The following is a 24,124-nucleotide window of genomic DNA, read 5'->3' as shown; positions in this document are numbered from 1 at the left end:
GGCAAGTGTAGAAAAAAATTAGCAAAGCTGCCAGTAAGCCCCCAAAAACACAAGAAAGCTGATTTTATTGGCTCTGTCATCAAAGGAAAACCTGAAGAATTTTACCTCTGCCTGAAATGCCAGCAACATTTCTCCTGTGTGAGGAGAAACAACTGAGAAGTGACCTCCTGTGTCACAAGTGCTGTGCCCAAACAGCATAACAAGTAATTTTATAGATTACACTCGGACTCTCAACCATTACATACTGTAAAATTATTTCAAATATTTAGTCTGAACTTGGTAATAGCCAGTTTATACTCGTGCACTTCGCATCACTATTGACATTCAGCTGAAATAATAATTTTCCTTCTGCAGCCTTTATTCATTGATACTGGCAGCAGTGGTACCTGTTCTCTGTACTGAGAATAAATAGGATTTGGTTACACTATGCCAAACTCCAAGCATTTCCCCCAGGAGATGCCCAGGCTCACCATATCCCAGGGTTTAGCACACCCTTTCTCAAGGTATTCTTCTTCCAATTTCCATGGTGTGTTCCCAGTGTGTATAAAATTTTGCCAGCACCATGCACACCCCTCTTTTCCACAATATCTGTCTGATCCTTCCAGATTCATGTGTTTTTCATATAGATCATCTCATGACAGTAAAGTTTCATGCCATCATCCTCCTCTTCCACAGAGTATTAAGTTCTTTGCATTGCAAACTATTTACCATCAATGACTTTCCTGTTATCCTCAGATTCACCCAATCCTCTCTCAGATGCTCCGCTAGAAAAATTACCTTTAATACCAGCAAACTTGATCAGTTAACACATTTAAAGAAACCATTAAACATGATTAAGCCCAAAAATGTGCTCCAGGACCACCCCCCCAAAACCCCAACAACTTCTCTTCCCTCTCAGTACCACTGCTTCCATCACATCCTTGGTAAAAGCATTTTTATTATATTTAAATCCTTACTTCCACTCTACAATTTCCTATACATCCCAGGGCCAAATGCTCCATCAACATCCACCAACATGAGAACCAGAGAAGGGGGAAAAGAGAACCAAAAATGAGAGTAATGCGGGACATAAAATGGGGAGAAAACCTGAAAGAAAAGGTAGGTAAGAGCAATAGAAAAGAGGTAAAATGGGGTAGGAAAGAAAGGGGTGAGGGGACAGAAATCAGTGGGAAAACATGTGAGGAAATGGTGGAGAAAATGTGACAGGAAAGGCTGGAAGAGGTGACAAGAAATGGAGGGCAAAACTAGACAGGAAAAGGAGCAGAAAAGAGGGAAGAGGATATGCTGGAAGAAGTGACAGGTTGGGGGTGAAAAGGGGACAGAAAATGACATCAGGAAGGGACAGAAACAGCTGGAAAAGGGGACAAATTAGGGCAAAGAGTGGATGGAAAATGGTGGGAAGGTATGAGGGGGAAAGGTGGAAAATGTGAGAGAAAAGAGTGGGAAAACGTGAGGGAAAAAGGTGGGGAATTGTGAGGCAAAAAAGTGGGGAATTTGAAGGGAAGTGGTGCGAAAATGAGGGGCGAAAGCAGGAAAACACGAGGAGGAGGGTGGTAAAAATTAGGGAAAAAAGCAGCAAAACGTAAGGGGAAAAGGGTGGGAAAACCTGAGGAGAAAAGGGCAGGAAAACCTGAGAATGGGAAGGAGAGGACTTGAGAAAGCTGCAGAAAGAAGGTGAGGGGGAAAAGGGGGATGAAAAGGGACAAAGTGTAAGGAGACAAGACAGAAAAGTGTGAAAAGGGGACTGGAAAGAGGATGCTGGTGACAGAAAATAGAGCAAGAGAGGAAAGGACTGTTTCTAGCAGGGATCACTGTTAGACAGAACTAGATCCAGCACACACTGAGCAGACAAACCAGGACCAGCCAGCTCAAGAAAAAAATCACAGACTACAAACAACATGACAAATATTCCTTAAATAGGAAATTGCTATTTTAAACCTAAGAGATTTACAGAGAGTTATGACTATGATTTTGAAAGACATGGCAGAAAAAAAGACACCATTTCAAAGAAGCTTTCTCAAGAAAAGCAAATTAAATTTTCCTTTCTAGTCCAGCAAATATAAACTGTTCAGAAGGCAGTGTCAGCCAAGTTTTAGAGTCTTTCCACAATTCACTTCAGCATATCAAACATAAGTCAGAGCAACAGTTCTGCATTTAACATTTGCATTTAGCTTTAAGTGATTATTTCCACAGGGTAATATTTGAGCAAATTATTTTCCATTCATTTTATTTTGAGAACAGAGTTTATAATTACTTTTCTGGAAATTGCTGAAGGTGTGATCACCCTACCTTCCTTCCCAGACATTATGTGCTAGGTTTTACCAGGTCAGTTAAAGAAAACACAAGCTGTCACTTATGTGACGCTTTTAATGCAAATTAAAGGCCTATTAAAAGGTCAGAAATCATAAAAAATATATTCCATTTGATCTCAAGGCAAACATTAGAGGATATTACAAAAAGACAGGATAAAGTGCCCTTTAAAAACTATCCACTTGATTTTGTGTACCCAAAGCACAAAATAACTGGTGCATTCAGCTGGCACAAATAGCATTAGCAACTGGTGTCCATCATACAGTGATCAGGATTTTTGGATTTTCGATACTATTCTTTTTAAAGAAGGTAAACTCAACTGGAAAAACTGAACTTTTCTTATGAAAACATCTTGCCTTTATTCTAAATCCAGTGAAATAGATCTCATCTAAAAAATATACCCCAATTCTATCATTAATGCTATACAAGATAAGTATATAGAAACATAGATATAAAAACTACATAATTATACACAGTCAGTGGCTTGAATTGGCTTGAATTCTCTAAATTCAATAATTTCTAGTAAAATTATCAAAAGCCAGAAGATAGACAGGAAATGCCCATATTTCATATTACCCATTCTTATATTATATGTAATGAAACTACAGGTAATTTCACAATTTTTATAACAAAACAAAAATGAACAAGTCATTCTAACTTGCACCAGCCCTATAATTAAACTGTTTTAAAGGACAACATAAGAGGACACCAAAAGCTTCAGCTGTAATTGCAATATAGTGATCTCAATTTCAATCATAGAAATAATGAATCACACATACAGATGTCAAAAAAGATCACAGCACCTTGTAAAAAGGTAGGTTGAAAAAGAGGACAAGCACAAAATAAGAGGACAGAACAAGATGACAAGAGTAGAAATCCAGAAATACAGTCACAGGAGATAGGTACCATATGAATCAAAGGGAAGTGTCCTTTAAAAATAAATTAAACAAAAGCAATCTATACAGAGAGATCGATAATCTGGCATCAGTCCCTAATATCAAGGCCAAAAGAATTATCATATCTAATAGTATGATAATATTATTATAATAATAAAAAATAAAAATAATAAAAAACAAGAATATTGAAATCATATTTCATAGCCAAGACAGACATCCCAAATACTGACTGAAGTGTAAAGTTCCCTTCACCTTTTTTGGTATGTTCAGCAAAAATTGAATTGAAAAATCCAGAAGGGAGGAATCTCTTGCACTGTACGATGTAATCTAGACTACAATACATTTTGGCATCCTTGGCAGACTGCAGTTTCACCACATTTGAGTATTTTTTTAAATTAGGGGCCATTGAATCAATGAAAGGGAACTAGCACAGCTCTGCCAACTACTAACAGAAAATAAGGCTTCCTTGAAAGATGCAAACCTGCTGTACTTTTAGGGTCAAAATGCAAAGCAATCCACACAAAGCTCAAGAAGCAACCACTGACAATTGTATTTTGCTAACTGATCTGAACCTTAACTTGGACAGCCTTTTTGCATTCTGACCAAAACCTTCAGGAAAATGCTTTTTGTTAGCTAAAATAAAACAATAAAAGAGGAAGTAGTGTTCTCCAAAGGAGGTATGGCATTTGCTGTATTTGCAAACTGTAAGAAATGAGGCAAGTTTTATTCCCTCAGTGGAAAAGCTTCATGTTATTTTTAAAACCTTAGTGAGATTTGAAAACATGAGTGTGCAAATGATGTGTATCATGGCAGCCTTGTCTCTCACCTGAATTCTCAGTGACTCCTGACAGGAACTACCGCGCCTCAACACTATAGATCTGCTGGAGGTGTATTACCGCGCCTGAGTGGGCGCAGCTGGTGAGAGAGAGACGGTGAATCTTGTATCTTGAATCAGAAGGCTTGATTTATTAATATATGATATAATACATTATAGTTATACTAAAAAGAATATAGAGAGAGGTTTGCAGAGCTGCTAGCTAAGCTAAGAATAGATAGAAAAGAATCCACAACAAAGCTGTGGCCAAGGACTCAGTCCCCGGGCTTGCACTGGTGATTGGCCCTTAATTATAAACATAAAACGTGAGCCAATCAAGGTGTTCCTGTTGCATTCCCCAGCAGCTGATAATAATTGTTTACCTTGTCTTCGGAGGCCTCTGGCCTTCCGAAGACACAGAAATCCGAAAGAAAGGATTTCTGTGGAGAAATGCCTGCGACAGAGGTGATTCATTCCACTACGTAAAACACCTCAAAATAGAGGATTAATGCACTGATATGGTGTAAAATAGAGCACTTCTTAATGACTTACAATGATTGGCAAGTGAATAGCACCAGCCATAATAGATGGAGAACAAATCCCCTCCTTCATTCCTAAGCCTTTGAGGGGTACAGTACGCCAAGTTTCATAACTTCAGAAGTTAAAGAAGACCTCAGAATGAGTCTAAATCTAACCATTTGAACTAGATGTTTGAAATATTCATTTAAATGCTTCATTATCATAAACTATCACGAGCACATGAAAAATCTCTTTCAAAAATGCTGCCAAAAAGGACTAGGTGACACAGAAGTAATCTTGAATTTAACATGTACAATACATCCTTTCCTAATGAAAACAAAGTTGTATTAAGACTAACAAGATCACTGGTAAACAAAAGCTACTTGTTGAAACCAGGACAAACTTTGATATTGCTTTACCAAAAGCAATCTATGGCATTTAATGCTTAAATATGTTATTTTATTAATAGAGAAAACCTTTAGATTTACTGAATAAAGTAGCTTATACTTGGACAAAACTACAGAGATTTAAAGATAAAACCAAATATAACCAAATTCTCCCCCAGGCATATTTCAATTAAGAGTATTAATGAGTGTTTAAATTCAGCTAATCAATTTAGGTCTTAAGAGACCAACAACTTGAAAGGAAAATGGCCAAAAGGAAATTCCTCAGGAGGAAACACACTCAAATTTCCCTGGGTTAGGGATACAGTAAGACACAATTTCCATGGGTTAACAGAATCTTAACCTTAAAATTCTCCTTTGCCTTTCTGTTATGTTCCCTACATATGACTGTAACTCTGGAACCCATCAAGGTCAATCAGACCATGGCCTCCTTCCTTCCACAAAGTCCATGTTGCATTTTGCAGCCAAATGGAATATATTTTTTATGATTTCTGACCTTTTAATAGGCCTTTAATTTGCATTAAAAGCGTCACATAAGTGACAGCTTGTGTTTTCTTTAACTGACCTGGTAAAACCTAGCACATAATGTTTGGGAAGGAAGGTAAGGTGATCACACCTTCAGCAATTTCCAGAAAAGTAATTATAAACTCTGTTCTCAAAATAAAATGAATGGAAAATAATTTGCTCAAATATTACCCTGTGGAAATAAGCATTTAAAGCTAAATGCAAATATTAAATTCAGAACTGTTGCTCTGACTTATGCTTGTTATGCTGAAGTGAATTGTGGAAGGACTCTAAAACTGGGCACTTCAAATATTTACATTTCAGCTGCTCAAAAGCATGAGTTCATATTTACCACATTATCAGCTGTACTTCTCTCAATGGAAAAAGCTTTCCTTGCAAAGCTGGGATATGCAACCAAAAAGACAAATGGATTTATGTTTTCTTATTAAGGGCCAATTAGCAACTCAAATGAACACCAGAAAACTGAAATTATATGCTTCTCGTCTTTCACATAGATAATTCTTGGTTATGTGACAGTCTGCCTGAGTATAAGATTTATTCTTTTCCCCAAAACTCAGAGTATCCCTGCAGCACATAACTAGCAAATTAACAAATTCTGCAGATCAATTGGCATATCAATATTTCAAAGTCTGGTTTTCTCAGTTCTCATCAAGAAGCTGTCACCACAGAAGCTGCAGAAGCACAAATGACAGGCTAATCCCACTGGGGAAAAAAAAAAAAAACACAGAAAAACCACACAAGCAAACAAACAAACAAAAAGGCAATCAACCCAGACAATTATGGGCATGCCATCCCTTTGTGCAAAACATAATGCACAACTGGGTAACCTGACTGGGTATTTTTAAGTTTCTGGATAGCTTATCTTGTTCCTTAGAGCAACCAAACTTTGTATGATGCCTGGAAGATGAGATTTTGAACTATTTCCCTTGACCAGAAATTCTTCTTGAAAAGAAACATCTCCACATTCAACCAGAAAAAAGAAACAAGACTGACAAATCATTGCTTTTTCAGAATATTCAAATATGTTCTTTTCATGAGTCACATCAGCAGCTTTTTTAGGATCATGGAAGCATTTGGGTTAAAATGGACCCTCACAGGACACCTCCAACTGGACCAGGTTGCTCAGAGCTCCATCCACCACCTTGTCGAATCCTTGTGCTGACCCTACCATTATCTAGCCAAAAGTCTAAGTCTGATACTGCAGCCTGAGCTCAGGAATGCAAATGAAGGAGAATGCTAAGAAACTTCCAAGGGCAGATAATAAACCAATTTCACTCCTTATAGCATCAAACTGTTTCTTCAGATAGTCAAAGATCTGAGCACCTTTGGATTCTACAAATAAGTTGAAACACTGTTCTTGATGTTTTGAAATATAACCCATCTCAGATTTGTTTCCTTATGCTCTGTGAAAACAGCAACAAAATAAGAACAAGAGGCAATGAAAAACAATTGAAAAGAAAAATAAACTTGCAGCCTTTGACAATCAAGGGTTTAGAGCAGTGTCTGTTCAGGAAGATACTTTTTAACAGACACATACCATAGAGAAAAGCTGATAATTGAATTAAACACATTCAGAACAAATACTTCAGCCACAGTTTGTCTAGATGCTGCAAATAGGACTTTGAAAGGAATGAAATGTGAATATTCAACAAAAAGTTCTACAGAAGCTGACATTTTGAAGATGATTAAGTTCTTGTCTGGTCTGTCGTGGATTAATTAGTCCTAATTATGTTTTCTGTATTTGCAAAAAGGCAAAAACTCCAGACATAGAAATGATATTCATGGATGAACTATTACTAGGCCAGAAGCTGCCTGAAACCACAAGTCTTTTGCTGAAAAAGTTCCTGCAAAACAATGAGATTTCTTTCACAGAGAAGGAAGTTGTGCTTGGGAAAAGAAAAAAGCAAATGCCCCCCAGAATTCTGTCTAAACCCTGTGTTTTTAAGATATTCATACAGCCAAATCCACTTCAAATGGGAATTAGACACCTAAAATATCTTCAAGCACTAACTGATACTTCAGTACCTAAAACAGGGATAACCTGAAACACGAGGCCATTACTCTCCAACAAATAAAACTGAATCTGCACTCTCTTTAATAAGACTCTTAATGGATGAGACAATCACAGCTGACAAGATATTTTTACATCCTTCTGGGAAGACTGTAGTGAAAGAGAAGGATATTGTTACACTGGATTGTCAGGATTCCTTTTACTCTCTACTATATCTCAGTAACATTTTCATACTCAGAGGGAAAAATACATAAGTGTACCAAAGAAAAAATCCTGCATAATAAAGTAATCTTTCTATGGACCAACTGGAAAAAACTATAAGAGTCAAAAAAAAAATCTGGAAACAACAGTGTTGCAAAATGTGGAATGTGCAAAATGTTCTGTAAGGAAGTCCTTTAATGTTAAATCTTTGTTACACTTTCAAGCCTAATCAACAAGAAGGGAGATTCAACCCATAAATCAGAGAGCAGCAAACAAGCTCTAAGTAATGACCAGCTGTTGGAAAAACAAAGTTCTCATTGGTAAAATTGCCTAGTTAAGGTTTAGGGCTGGACATGCTTCAGTGATCTCAGACCTAGGAGGAAGTTAACAAAGCTTGGGAAGAAGGATGCACCACTTACAGTGTGCCCAGAGAATGCAAAATGTATGGGTCACAAGGACATATGGCAGAAATTCCAAGATAAGAAAGAAACTAATAAACCAACTCACCAATTGTGCTGAAATCAGCTTCGACTGGGTAAAAGGTTATTTCGGCAGGGGCAGATCACAATCACCAAGCCTAGAAATCCACAGACCCAAAAGAAGAGAAAGCCTGAGCACACAGACTAATGCACGAGGGAAGTGAGAGAATCATTAACCAACAGAAGAGGGAATACCAACTAATATGAGAATTAGGTGACTTGTAGCCAATGTACTAATTCCTTTGTTTGTTAAAATGTATAAATAGCAACAAGTTCTGACAGCTGGTGTGCTTGATTTGTGCAATACCAAAAGCACCCAGGGTTGGTCAACTCTGAAATAAATGTTCAATATCTCTCTCTAGTGTGTAATTACTGGTTTGCTGCACACCAGGTAATTCATTTGATTTTTGTGGACAAGAGCTTTTCATGCTTGCATTGAGGGCTTAAACTACCAAAGGCTGAAGAAATGGAACAAACCCAGTCCTTACTTTTGAATGCTGCATTGCCATCCAGAAGATGGACAGATATTGTATTTGCAGGGAATGCCCTGACAAAGGCAGGAATGATACATCTGACTCCATGTTCTCAGATGGCTGATTTATCACTTTATGATATTATTTTATATTAAAGAATACCATACTATACTAAAGAACACAGAAAAGATACTTACTCAATGCTAAAACAATAATAATAAAAATTCATGACTCTTTCCAGAGTCCCAGCACAGCTTGGCCCTGATTGGCCAAAGATTCAGAACAACTCACACCAGAATCCAGTGAAACAATCACCTGTGGGTAAACAATCTCCAAACACATTCCAAAGGAGCAAAACACAGGAGAAGCAAATGAGATAAGAATTGTTTTCCTTTTTCTCTGAGCCTTCTCAGCTTCCCAGGAGAAAAATCCTGAGCAAAGGGATTTTTTTCAGAGAATGTGAATGCCACAGACAGACACTTCATCAATAGTTTTCTAGACAAGTAGCATATACAAAGTAACCTCCCAATATAAGAAAATACTGGAAATGGATGTCAAGAAACACTAGAAAGGCCAACATTAGGGAAGTCATTGATAAGGAGGTTGAAAATGGAGAAAGATTTCTCTATGCATAGAATTGCTCAAAGAACTAAAAGAGGAACAAGGAAATTTCACTTCAAAGTATGAGAAAACATTTAGTGTATGGACAAGAGGAACAAGAGGAGCAAAAAAAATATTTCAAAAGATGAAAATTTGGTTTGGGCTTACTACTAATATTCCCTTACAAGGTTAAGGAATAAGCACAGCTGAGTATTTTGCTTGCTGTGTCTTGGATGAAAACTGGTTATATGAACACCCTTCTTGTTCTATAGACTAGCTCCCTTAAAAATACTTATGATAACCAGATCAGCTAAGGCAAAACACTAACAGCTGAAAAAAATTCATTAGTGTGTAATTGTGACCAACAATTCCAGGGTTAAAAAAAAAAAAGTGTTCCAAAAAAACAACTCTGAAATGTCTGAGATTCTCACTGAAGTGACAGCCTACATATTAAAGTAGGAAAAATTCTTTTGCTCTGTATCGAATCAGTGAAGCTGCTCCTTATCTTAGCGAGTGTCTGTTTAAAAAACTTGAGTTTTTTATAAAGCTGCATATACAGTATCAAACTGCTACCCCATGTTTTATTTCAGTTTGACATAGGTATGGTTTCTGGAATATCAAAATAAATTTTGAACCACTAGCCTCAAAAGTAGTACATGTTATTTGGGAGGCAATGCTAAGAGAGGAGGAAATATGGAAAACACCATCAGTGGAGGTGTATGCTTTATAACTTGTGCACATGCAAAAGTTACATTTGGGACTATCCTGGGACTTCAATAAAACATTTCTGAAAATTAAAAATAATGTCTTAATATAAAAATAATAAATAAAATAATGCCTTAGTATAAAAAATAACTGCCTTAATAGGCAATAAATTACTTATATAGCCATCAATTATGAAAGGGGATATTGATTTACTTGTGCATATAGATGTTGGGTAAGGCACAAACTCTTACTGTGTCTTCTAGATAATGAAACAAAGAATTAACACCACACTATTGGCTGTACTGGTTTCAGTGCATTTAAAACAAAAAGTTTAGTAGAGATAAGACAATTCTCATTCTTCTGAGACAAAGAAACTTCTACTATCCAAGACCACAAAGAAAACTACCACTGCAAAAACTTCCTAAGCAGTTTTTCCCCCATTTCCCAGAGCATCAGATGGTAGCACCCTCATCAAGCAAGAGATGCCAATTGAAGAGTCTGTAAAAAGCAAGATCAGAAAACTGCAGGTTTGTTGTGAACAGCTTAGTGTGAAAATGCAGGTGCTCCTGCAGCAGCCCAGAGAGGCATCAACAGCTCTCTGCAATGAACACAGGTCCAAAAAGCCAATGCAGGATGTAAAACTCCTTAAATGAGCAGCTGCTAAGACACTGAAGCTAAAATGATGGAAAATGAATGATGTAAAAAATAATGAAATTACAGGAGCAGTTCTTAGTCTCATGAGGTCAGCTTGCCCTCTCCATTTTTCATTATTTCTCTTTCCCTCTTGGAACAGTTTGCTCACTGCTGACACACAGCTGGCTACCAATATACATAAATCCTACAGTTGTGGTGGCATCCCAAAGCACCTCTACATTTTATGTGCTGCAGGGATTTCTATAAGAAGCCTTAGCATATCCAAAATTATTTTTCAGAAAATTTGGCCCTCATTCCTGGACTTCCAACAACCAACTGAAGCTGAAATGCCTGCTCCAAACACTTCAGACTTTTTTGTACAGACAGAACTACTTCTGACATCTGAGAAAAATCCTCTGAATAGAGCTGCAGGATTTGGCTAATTGTAAGCAGAGGTTCCTATTTTGGCTTTCTGGACACTAGTCTGTAAAATCCTGTTTCCCAGTGGCTTATAAAACTTAAACCATCAAAGCTTCTATTTTCCTTGCTAGAGCATCTGCTGCAGGCTGGTTCCTGTCCCCACTACCCTGATCTAAGGGAAAGCTACTCTTGTAAGATACCCAGAGCAAATTTGGTTTGTCTCAAGTGAAGGAGACTCCAGAGTCTCCTATGTGTGAACACACTGAGGACACACAAAGGGCAAGTAAGTCTGCATACTGCAACACTGACATTTGGGGCAGAGAAAAAGACTTTCCTTGCCATTACTGACACCACCAAAGAGATATTATATCTCCCAGCAAGGAGACAGCAACTCCACCCTCAGTATTCCTCATGCTGATAGCTAAAAAGGGGAAAAGGCCTGGCTGGAAGACAAAGAGACAGGCTATTTTCATTCATCTCTTCTTCCATATGCATTACAAAACAGCCTTTAATTACATGATAACATATTTTCTACAGGACCTGTAAATAATTTATTTCATAGACTTTATTCTGGGAATGAATTGAGAAAGCAGTGGACTATTATCTGCAGGACTCCTACCTCATTTGTTGCTAAAGCTGGATGACAAATGAGTCAGAGAAAAAAAACCCCTAGGCTCATAGCAAATACATTTATTAATTTTTAAAGCTATTTTGCTATTTTTTACATGTTTCTAGGGCAATGGGAGAATTGTTTCACTTATCTAGAATTCTGTTTACCTAGATATTCATCTCTACTTCTGCAGAGATTAATCTAAAGTAACAGACTGCTTTAAATCTGTGAATTCCTTCCTCTGGATCCACATGTAACCCATGCTATTGGATGGAATTGGAGGAGGAAGAAGGACTATGCACACTCGCAAGCAACAACCACCAAGGAGAAAAAACAGATTTCAGAACTAGCAACACAACAGTGGAGACTTTTGCAGAGGAATATGCATAGTTAGATGCAATTCTTGCCTGTTGCAACAGCCACAGTCTGTGCTACCACCTGTGTTTAAGACTCTGATCAATCAAGGCTAATGCCCAGCTGCCATTTAAGATGCCAACTCGGATGCACAACAGTAAAATGCACTCAAAGGTATCAGAATCACACAGCAATAAACTCCTAAATATACTGCTAAAACACCAGCAGAATAAAATGGTTCCAGCGTTTCACATCACACTATCATTAGAAACAGCTCATTTGTGAGGCAGATTTAAATTTAGGGTTCATCTAAACTGCTGATGTTGGAATCCTTCTCTCCCATCCCATAGCCAAATCTAAAGAGAACTTTACATTTTTTCTCTCTCTTAATACTTCTCTGCTGATCCTTTGGGAGAAACAGTTTTTAGGATATTTTTCTTTTTCTTTCAGGAGCCTCCACTGATTTCAATTTAGACCACCTTCCTGGCACAAGATAATTAATAGGAAAGCAGAACAAATGCCCAGGAGGACTTGTTGAACAAGTGGCATCTGAGCTGTAGAAAGGATTTCAAAAGCCACCCATTCTGACTCCCTTTCATTTGAAAACCACCTACAAGCTCTAGTGATGCATTAAAGCCAAGCATGGCCTGAATAATCTGCAAATGCAGGGCCCCACTTGGAAGGAGGAGGAGGGCAGTGAAATATTTGGAAATATGGATACTCCTAGACACTGGAGAGCTCTTTTGAAATGCTCAGCCTTATCAACCAAACTGTTCAAGCTGCCTTAATCAGTGATTGGTGAGCTCAGAAACTGCAGTCCCCAGTTGTGCTTCTCTTTTGGCCTAGCTGGTGACAAGTGGGAAAAAATGTTTAAAATTGAAACAAAAACCAATCAGTAGCATTAGGCGCCTCTTGATCACAACTTTCTAGCAGAAACTGGAAGTTAAAAGTGCTCAGTCCACCACAAAGGGACCATAGGCAGCTATAGCATCTGCAAGAGAAAAAGGAGGTTTCTTCATCAGATGAACACAGGTGGCACAAAGACTTGAAAGCAGACAATTATTCCTTTTGAAATCAACTTTTGACTGCTGCACTCAGAATTCCTCAGGTGGCTGGGATCCTTTCAATTCTGTTTCTATTAGGAAAAGAGCTACAGTAGATAAGTAGCACCAGTTCCCAGTTCAGTACCTTTTTCATGCTCTGACAACACCAAGCCAAGGCTGAGACAAACTTACTTCAGTAATAATCATCACTTAATAATGGTATCTGTTAAGTCATAGAGTATGAAAAGGTAAATCATATTTGGATAATCTCTGTCCAACCTCAAATTCCAAAGGAGAAATCGTCGGACCAGAACAGATGCTGTTTTAACTACAACCACTGCTAGTAACTGCTACACTTGGGAAATAAATACATAATGCACAAGGCCAGGTGTAATAAAACAAATCCTAATAAAATTGAGAGCTAAGCTTGATATTACTCATCACTGCCCATGCTGTGGGTAAATAATGTGAAAGGATCAAAAACAGTAAACACTCCCTTGTTATCAGACAACTTTCTTAAAAAAGATTTAAAAAACAAACTTATTAAATTTTCGTGTACTAAAACTCAGTTATAAATCTACAGAAGTGATTAATCAGGAGAAAAATGTTAAAAGAAGCAGTTATAAATAGAAACTGCATATCATTGCCACTGGTGTTTCCAGGGCAATATCCAGTGAAGCAATTAGCAGAAGTGGCCTGGTGAAGACCTTTATGTCCAAAAACCTGTTTGCCTTCTCCCCTGTATTACCTGAGCAAATAAAAGATCTGCCTCTCTCAGAAACTGATCTTTTACATCTCTAAAATACCAAGGATACAAATTTAAGAAAATAAATATGTTTTAAAGGCTTTAGCTAAATTTCTCAAACACTCTAGACATACTGTCAGTTGAAAAAGAGGGTTGAAAAATGCACTGAAAAATAAGTGCAATAAATCTTAATGTACAAAATCACTTTGCAGTGCAGTACAACTGTGGATTGTTGTTTAGAAGTGTTTTTGTCAGAACAGTTACTCAGGTTCCTCAAGACTTGCTCTTAAAGCAATGTTTTGGCATTCTCATAAACTTATTTTAGTGGATGCAAACAGCAATGAAATTCAAGATATTGCAAATAATTTTCCCTTAAAATATCTGAATTAAATCCAAATTAAGCATGCAGAAGAATTTGATTATTGTATCTGCAGTGACATCTAGTGCAAGAAATCAAAACCACAGTTAAACAGGCTTTAGAGAAAAGATGCTATTTTCATTTATTGAGTGATTACTGACCAAGATAAACAAGAATAATTAACATCATAATTCTTAAAACTTTCATAATATCTTTTCCTCTGCACATCACTCACAAGCCAGCTGAACGCAAATCTATGAAACATAATATGTTAATAAGAGGCTACTTAATGTGAATGTGCATTTTTCTTTTCCATACAAATCCAGTTTTATAATGAACATATAATACATAATTGCTGGAGGACAATTGTTGAGAAAGTCAATATCCCTAGGAACAGAGTTGCTACTCTATTTATTCTATGAACTTTTCTAACTGAAAACAAAGCAGCAACATCTGACTTAAATTCTTTCTGCCAGCTTCACAGCTGTGCAATCCTGTGTTAATTTTGCAGAGATTTTTAAAAATTCTCTAAAAAATTCAAGCAGATGACATAGCTTTTAGAAAGGAAGCAAAATCGGGAAGCATGCAGTAAGAGTTTTCTAATACAAACAGATGATAAGTTATAAAATATCAAATAAGGTTTGTTCAAGTCAAAGTACAGATGTAATTCTCCCTTTAGAAATAGACCAATATGCTTCAAACACTGCCAACAACAGAGATTATAACCTAAATGCAACACCAATGTGCCTAACTAACAACAAGTTCACAAAAATTATTCACTTACCGAAACAGAAAAAACCCTAGAAACAATTCCTGCCAAGCATACAAATAAACACACATGCCAAAGCTGCAAATGGTTTAAATGCAGCATCATGTAAACATTGTTTTATCTACAGATGCACACCAGGCCTGTAACACCATTTTTTTATTTGACCTGTAAACAGAACCAATCTTAGAACCTGTTCTCCACAGACATTTGAGGAGAGGTCTCTAAAACTCACATGCACTTCTAAAGGGCAGGATTAAAGCCTATTTACTTTTTAGAAGTCCAAGAGTTTGTTCTTCAGAAGCCCAAGAGCTTCTACAACTCCTCAACCCTGCTGCCATCAAAAGTGGAAGTAGACAGGAGAATTTTAGGTGAAAGCAGAAGGTGCTAATTGACAGCACTTCTCACCTGAGAACTGAGCTTGGTAAAGCAATGATATGAAAGAATGGAGAAAACAAATGCTCATCAAAGGGCAACACACTGGGGTAGAACACAACACAGATGAGAAGAGGAAAGCAGACAAGTGGGTCACAGTTAATAGGGAGTAACAACAAGGCACAAAACAGCAAAATGGTGATGTGTGCCCAGCGTTTCAGGCAGAACAACTGAGACAACAGTGGTTTAATACCACTCAGCAAATGGGGTTTAAAGATTATCTGGCTATGAAAACAAATGTAGAGAAATGCAACATTTATATAGAACACAACAAACTGCTGTTGACAGAGTTCACCATGGAAAGCAAATGGTTACAATAAAATATATTTGCTTGTGTCATACTAATCTACACCTTGTAATGAGCAACACAGCTGCTCGGAGTTTTTGGTCTCCTACTGTCTCTACTGCATACAGTCAAGGTTCCTAAAGAATCTGGGACAAAAAGTTCAATCAACTGCCTTTAACCCAAACGTGGAATGAATATAAGGTATATTCATACATTCAAATATCATCTTATGAGAGTGCAGTTCATACAGAAGCTGCAAGAATCATGCTGAAAAAGCTCAGTGCTAGAAAATCAGAAATTACAGTTTCTAAGTCCTTTAGATTCAAGTATTTAACAAATGCAGCTTTCCCTTGTTTATGTGTATTGTTCAGTTAAAACTGCCACTGATTCTATAATTTATGGGCATGAATCAGTGCATTTCCAACACAGAGCTGTCAAAACCTTCCCACATAACGTTCACTTCCACAACTGACCAAAATTCACAAATGCTGGATGTGACAATGGACTTCCCAATCCACATGTGAATAAAGAGAGAACTAACGAAGTTTCATGTATGTATAGATGCTTCAAAATAACAAAAAGAAAGATAATTCCCCTTCTTAGATGAGTATGTCCACCAAAATAATTGGTATTAATCTGTATTTATTCATCATGGCAAATCAAGGGTATTTCAGTTTCCCCAAAAAGAGGCATGATATAAACAACCAATAGATGTTAATGCTTGAAGATAAGCAGTTTACAGACAGTTTTCTTCCTCATGTAGGAACAACCATTGTTAAGACATAAATATACACTAGTAAGCAGTAGTCAACCAAACAGTATAAAAAAGAAAAATAATAATAAATCATCAATAAACACTGTTCAATTACATATTTGCACTCCATGTGGTAAAGTACTGCAGCAGAATTATTGATGCACGTGAGGTGCTGTCACTAAATCAACAGGACAAAGCCAGCTGAAGTAAAGACTAGTTAAACTATTGATCACAGGAATTAGAGACACATACACACAAAAAAAACCCTTGGCCTTTAATAGACTCTGATGATAGATCCCTCTACATCCTTTGACATCAACACACAAAGCTAATAACATGGTTAGAATCAAACAACAGGATAAGCAAATAAAAGGGAACTTTAAATCTACTTCAAACTAAAAATAAGTTAAAAAGAGCATTTAAATACCTTTAAACTAGCTACAAATGACATACATTAGAAAGGCAACAGCTCAAAGTCATACCAATTTCTACACAAACACAAAAAGGAAGAGAAATATAAAAGAAAATTGGGAAGAAAAATCAGCAGAGAATTCTATAAAGGCGCGCACATTTTAAAAAGATTAATCTAAAAGCTGCTAAAGGTCAGAAAAAAAAATTGAAACATGCACAAAGGATGACAAAAAAAAGGTGACGCTAAAAAAAAAGATCTCTAGGAGAATGACAACACAAGCAGTCAAATAAAGCAGCCACATCAAAAGAAGTTTCATACCAATTCATTAAATTACCAATTAAGAGAAAAAAAATCACAAGTTGGCTAGGTTACCCTAACATCTTAGATCCCACGATTGATCTTTAGCAGAACAGTACAAAAAGGACCAAACTAAGGAAAAGAGCAAACAGGATTTCTTCCCTCCTCCTCTTCTTTTTGGCAATGTACATGAAAGAACATTAGAAGAAGGCAAAAAAAAAAAAAAATTCACACAAAGATCCAGTAAGCTTGAGATGAAAGCTAAATGCTCCAGTTAAGTGCTGAGGTTGCAAGACATCTGAAGACAGAAGCAATGTAAAGCAACACTTCTGTAAATCTGTGCAATCCTTCGGTGACATTTAAAGAAATAACCCAAAGCCTGTGGACTTCAAACCAAACACTAACACTTTGGGCTCTGATGCAGTATTTTACACAATGGTGAAGCATCTCCACATATTTATTAAATTTATAAAGCATTCAAATATCCTCGCTGCTATTAAAAACAAGGATGGGTGACAGAGTGTAGTACTAAGCAAGGTTAGAGTGTCAGTTTGTATTACAGTGAGAAGATCAAGGATGAAAACAAACATCACTACTATAAACAATGCTTGGCACTTCAGGCAGATCAACACCAAGAACCTGCCATGCCACACAATAAAGACTCCTCCATTTAGTCAGCACAAAATTAACCCTTGATGTATGCAGGGTCCTAAGCCTTGAATACAGAAAATGAGAAGATTTGGGCTTTAGGTGTGAGTTGACAATAATTCAGACTCCAGAGGAAGCCACCACCCACAGTCACCCTCCAAGAGGATTCTCCCAAAAGCACAAAAGAAAAAGAGCACACTATCAGTGCTACAACCCCCAGCCCAAGATATGCCCAATCTATCATCAACACAATGAAAGACTACACAGGATGTTCACAGCTCACAGTGGCATTCAGCCACTGCACACTACCCCAAATCCAGAACAGACAACATCTGCACATAGGATACTTCAAAATATTCTAAAGATGGAACAACACAACTTCAGGTTAACTACACACAAATGTCAAAGGGGACAAAAGCTACCAACAGAAATAAGGAAGAATGCTGGGATGCACAGGTGAGTTGCACATGTGGTATCATGCTGATTAGAAAAATTTAATTTTAAGCTGCCAAACACTTTTTATCAAAAACCTGCCTCCACATGGGTTTTTCTTTTTCGTGGTGTTTTCTAGCTGGAGAGTATTTTCCATTCTCTATGAATTATTTTTAAGGTAGCATTTAGATGCTGCTGGTCTAATTTTGAACAAGGTTCAAAATAACTGGGAAAGGTAAAAATATTTAAGGAACATCTTCCTTGCAAAACACTATTTGTCAGGCGTCTTTGCCTGATGAAAGCACTGTAATCACTGAATGCCAGGTAACTTTTTCCAGCAATTTTCTGTTGCTCTAGTGCAAGACACCAGCATGCCCTGCGAGTCTCACATGCATTTTACATGGCTTATGCCAAATCCTTTCAATTATTTTGGATTTAAACATTAACAGATTTCCCCAGCAGCCTGTGAGCACAAGTCAAAATCATATGAACTTTAATATTTAGAACTTGTGAACTTTAATATTTAGAACTTAGTACAAAAAATCATTATTATATACAATAAAGTAGGGAATCCCATTCGGCTACAAACAAGTGCGCTTACATCTTGAAGACATATGTCTACAAGATTTGGAGCAAAAAGTGTTAGAAACTGAAAAGCAAATGGTTTTTAATTCTTCAAGCCTGTTGCAGGTCAGGAGTTAGAAGGCACCAACTATCTCTGGATAGCAAAGCCAGGGTGAGGCAAGGGAAAGGAGGCTTTAAATATAATACAAACCTGAAGTTCTAAGTACCTTAATAATGTTCTGAAAGTTACTGAATTATGGCATGGGGAAACTGGGAGGTGTGACTTCACTGATGTGGACATACAAAGTCTCACTTCTCAGAGCACCAAGACAATCTGGTTTTAAAATTACAACATGCACTGTCTCTGTGTGCAAGGGAGGGACATAAATAACAAAACAAAAACCCCAGTGAACTCGCAGAGAACCCGTAACAGAAAACATCACTGCTCTCTGAAATTTAAAATCTGCTTTCCAGTGACTCAGCCTGGCAAACTTCCAAACAGCCCTTTCCCACTCATATGCTGTCAGTGATTTCATGAATCATTAAACAAGAAGTGAATAAAAATATGGATACTTTCAGTGAAATGGTGTAAAATAGAACAGTATCACTAAGAAATCTGTTGCAGATTTTCAGGGTGTTTGGGACAAAGAAAGTTGAATCAACTGCCTTTAACCCAAAAGTGGAATATAAGGTATATTCATACACTCAAATATCATCCTGTGAGAGTGCAGTTCATACAGAAGCTGCAAGAATCATGCTGAAAAAGCTCAGTGCCAGAAAATCAGAAATTACAGCTTCTGTGTTTAAGTCCTTTAGATTCAATTATTTAACAAATGCAGCTTTCCCTTGTTCATATGTACTGTTCAGTTAACATCTCCTCTGATTCTGTAATTTATGTGCATCAATCAGTGCATTTCCAACACAGAGCTTCCAAAACTTCCCACATGCAACATAATGTTCACTTCCACAATTGACCAAAATTCACAAATGTTGCATGTGACAATGGACTTCCCATCCACACGTGAATAAAGAGAGAATTAAAGTTTCATGTATGCATAGATGCTTCAAAACAACAAAAGAACAAAGATGTAGCCAAAACATCTCTGATGAATATGCAATTGATGATTCCCAGTTCAGTATGTAGATAAACATCCAACAGTCCATTCTGTCATGCCAACTGCTAAGCAGTCACCAACCCTACTCCATTCTCTCTGCTGTATGTGCTTTATTTTTATTTTTAAGCACAGAGCCATTCAACTCATGTGGAAGTCAGATCAAAGACAGTGGTGGACTTGAAGAAAAAAATTTAAGAAGTCAACAAGTGATACAAGAAAAATCAAGTCTGAGATCAGCGATACAGAGAATTAATAAATTACTTCTAAATGCTTGCTTGAACTGCATTACAAAGCAGTTGTGTTCAGCAAATCTAAAAGCTTAAGCTTAATTTTCAAAATTTTTATTTAACAGAATAAAACATTTGGCAACAAAAATATTAGTTAATATATTAAATAAATTGTGGGAATTATTCCTCTGTGTATGTGTGCATGCACTCATGTGCTTGTACAAACACATGGAATCATCAAGCAGCCTGTTAAAATATAACCTCAAACTGCCACCTCAATCATGCACCAAGTACCAATATAAAATCTCACCAGGACAATGGAAAATCCATATCTAAATTGCACTACATCCACTGAGACAGCCAATGTAAGATAAGAAGTGATTATTCTCAGGTCTTGTTGATACCACACAAATACCAAGGATATGAGGGATCCACTTGTCTCTGGCCCAGGGTTTCTGCATTTTTAATTCAAGAAAACTATTCCGCAATTTAAAGATTTGTTAGAGAGAAATTGTTTTGCACTGTGAGGTCACTATGGTGAATAACACGGAGCTGAACCAAAGAACATGACTTAGAAAAATAACTTTTTTTTTAAGGAAAATACTAAAGCTAGGTCAAATGCCAAGAGGAAAATTCATTTATCTGCCTTACCTTCAGAATATCTTGAGTTTCATTCCACTTGTTAGTCCACTCTTTGGTCAGTTCTTGTACCTATGAAAAAAAACAAATTTTGAAGAAATTCACATCTCTTCCAAAGTTCTTGAAAAATGCATTCTCAAAGAAGTACTAAGTATTTGTGTAATTCTTTGTGAAGTTTAATACTTAAACATTTAGAAGAGCACTGATGCTCCTGCAATACTTGCCATATCTACAATACTTAAAAATTCTTATTTACACTGTAAGATGAAAAGAAAGTCTGGGATAATTACTTCAAATAATTATCTACCTTCAAACAGTTTCATAAAGTGCTTTAATCAGACAAAGTTTACTGCCACAGACTCATCTCCTAGTTACAACAGGACAGCTCCTTTCCCATGGCACAGGCAGGCATGGTAAGGCAAAAATCCCCTCTAGAGGATGGCAAGCAGAGGAAGAGCCAGACCAGCAGGCTTCAGCAGCAAACCAGAGCAAAATTTGCTGCAATTCAGAAATCACCCACGTCATTGTCATCAGCACAATATGGAAGTCAGATCAAAGACAGTGGTGGACTTGAAGAAAAAAATTTAAGAAACCGAAAAGCGATACAAGAAAAATCAAGTTTGAGATCAGCGATACGGAGCAGATGCTTGCAAAGGCTTTACAGGCAGGGAGAGTGCTGGGTATAAAATCATTTAGGTTGGAAAACACCTTCAGATCATCAAGTCCAGCTGTTAACCCAGCACTGCCAAGCCACTGCTGAACACATCCCTCTGAAGGGCCACATTTATGGGTATTTTAAATATCCCTGCAGATGGCGAATCAATCATTTTCCTGGACAGCCTTTTCCAATATTTAACCACCTTCCCATTAAGGAATTTTTCCTAATATTCAATCTAAACCTCCCCTGAAGCAACCTGAGGCCATTTCCTTTAGTCCTATCACTTTTTATTTTAATGTTCTAAGTGGAATATTAAAACAAAATAAATTTCAAAAGATGAAAGACAAACATGAAGGAATTCTATCACAGCTCTAGTCACCATATCAGAAAAATTTGTATTGCTCAGAAACATGTCATTTTTAATTAAATCTTTTAAATTAAAGTACTCCAAATTATTCTTATGTAAGAAAAATAAACTCATTAGAAAGTCACCATATACTTGTCAGGGAATATAAATATGGTGATAAAGTCTTTAAATCTATACAAACAAATTAGTTTTTGCACTCATTCAATTATAAAAAAGCTACAACCACTGCAACATGCAAGAATTTTCAGTAATTATGCCTGTTGTAATTATCAGGAACAGTAATCACATAACCTTTTAACAAGGCTGACAAAGGTAATAAAATACACTTGATAAACACCCCAAACAGCAGGGCCAACACTTCTGAGCACGATAAGCAATGGTTGCTGTCAGAACATGAATAACATACTCCAATTAGCCTAGAGTCAGCAATTTACATTACTGAGCTACTCTTAGATAAAAGCTTTTTGTTTGTACTCAAAAAGAATAAATAAATAAAAAGACTAATAAATAAATAAAACAGGATTCTCAAAGCAAGACATAAATTTTCTAATTCTAAAGGTTGAAGCAGTACCAGTGTAAACCTGACCGTTTAAACCACCTAAGGAGCCATTTTTTTCAAGAGGCATCATATCTACATATGATTGGCATCATTTTGGCAGTTTTCAGAATAAATACCTGCTGCCATGTAGTTGAATAATTTCAAATATTTCCCTCTTGCCTCTTCCAAAGTATGACTTTTACTCTTTTTTCTGAACCAATTTGCAACAGCTTTCAAAGCAAGCTAATACACAGGAAAGAATTAACACAGAATGATACAATACAGAATGAAAGACTGCTCATCAGAGAAATGATAGTACCATTATATCTAGATTCTTCTGGATGCTGTGAGTTATCCAAACTGTCTGGAAATTTTTTCCAGCCTCTACATTTGGCTGGAACTATTGAAAAACCTTGGTGAAAAGCACACTGTGAAGTACACCCAGACCTAAGACCCTCCCCCAAAGGGATGGCTAATTAGGCACTTAATAGATTTCTACACACCAGATTTAAATACTGAAGTTTTCTAAAAACCTACCCCCACACCACAAGTTATAAATTACTTCAAAGCATAGAAGAGGTGACTATTCTCCCCATAATCTTTTGCTGTTTTTTGTAGACACTGAATATTTTATTACTGTGATTACTTGCTACTTGTTACTGAGATTTAGTGGATTTTCTCTCTCTAGGCTATTTACAAACATACTTTTTTAGTAAGCCAGGCTGGTCAGGGAACAAGTCTTTTCATTTCATTTTCATAAACAGAACTACTATATAAATATAAGAGATGTATTTTGTTCTTAGTTACAATATTATATTAGTAGGATAACAAAATTATTAATTCACACACCTACTTTTTTTTTTTAAAGAATCAAGGCAAGGCTCCTGGTTGGAAAAAGCTTACTTGCACAAAAAAAAACTCCTGAAAATTATGAGTATGCCTGCATCCAGACCACCCACCTTTCCTTTTCTTTGATATTTAAAAACTGCTTTATGAAATTTTAACTCACCCTTGCTTCATTCTGTTGAAGCTTTTCCTCCATACTTAAAGCTGTTGGAGAATCCAAGAGTGCAATCTAAAACCATGAAGAGTAAACATCAATTCAAAAAGAAAACAGTCACTATTTCTGGGGGAACCAAATGAAATTGAATTGTTCAACTTTTCTGAGTTCTTAGCATAAACTTCCTTTAACTTTAATATATACCATTTTACCTTGAAATACTGTAAACAGAATAATCAAAATCCTGTCAAAGCAGATACTTCAAATTGGCTTGAAAGTACTATTTTCACTCACTCATACACATGGCCACACACAGAGAAACCAGACACATTTATAACAGGTAACTCCTAATACAGTTTTCTTTATATTTTAAAAATCATGAAATTTTATTATGCATGAATAGTTGTCCATTTTGCTTTAATATTTTTGCATACTGCTTTATCTTTAATATCTGTATCTTAACATAACTGGCTTTAGAAGAGGAAAATTACTAAAGAACAAAAACACACAGGCAGTATTCATTGTGTGTGACCTTCTACACTGAATCCAGCACCACATTTTGGTAAACAGTATCTTCAGATCTACAGAAGCATTTGTAATACAGTGCTCTGGCAATACAAAGGAAACAGGAAATAAATTATACAGAGATTTATACCACTGTGCATATGTAATACACCACCTGCTGTTTTACCAACCATCACAAATTCAATAAACTTAAGTTCTCTACTGTCTCCCACACAGCCATCTACCACATCCTAGCACTGAACAAGATTTATTTTGCAATAACCACTATTTTACAGCTTGAAACTAGGTTAAAGCATTCAAACTTCAAGGGGGTCCAAGTTACATCTACTTTGCTAACTCTAAATCAAATCATATTTTGAAA

The 24,124-nt window shown here is 36.6% G+C and overlaps 1 protein-coding gene across 1 annotated transcript in view; it reads right to left on the bottom strand.

Moving 5' to 3' along the window:
• KIF16B (kinesin family member 16B) overlaps positions 1-24,124 on the bottom strand; it is a 141,164-nt gene that overhangs the window by 82,003 nt on the left and 35,037 nt on the right. Inside the window, exons 11-12 of the mRNA XM_059469025.1 lie at positions 23,248-23,313; positions 20,688-20,747 (exon numbers count right to left, since the gene is read on the bottom strand). Coding sequence (XP_059325008.1) covers positions 20,688-20,747; positions 23,248-23,313 — 126 coding nt within the window. The remainder of the gene's footprint in view (positions 1-20,687; positions 20,748-23,247; positions 23,314-24,124) is intronic.

This window comes from Ammospiza nelsoni, chromosome 3 (genome assembly GCF_027579445.1).
Source record: "Ammospiza nelsoni isolate bAmmNel1 chromosome 3, bAmmNel1.pri, whole genome shotgun sequence".
In the NCBI taxonomy this organism is placed as follows: Eukaryota; Metazoa; Chordata; class Aves; order Passeriformes; family Passerellidae; genus Ammospiza; species Ammospiza nelsoni.
Note: the sequence above shows the minus strand (reverse complement) of the source record. Positions and strands in the feature narration are given on the sequence as shown.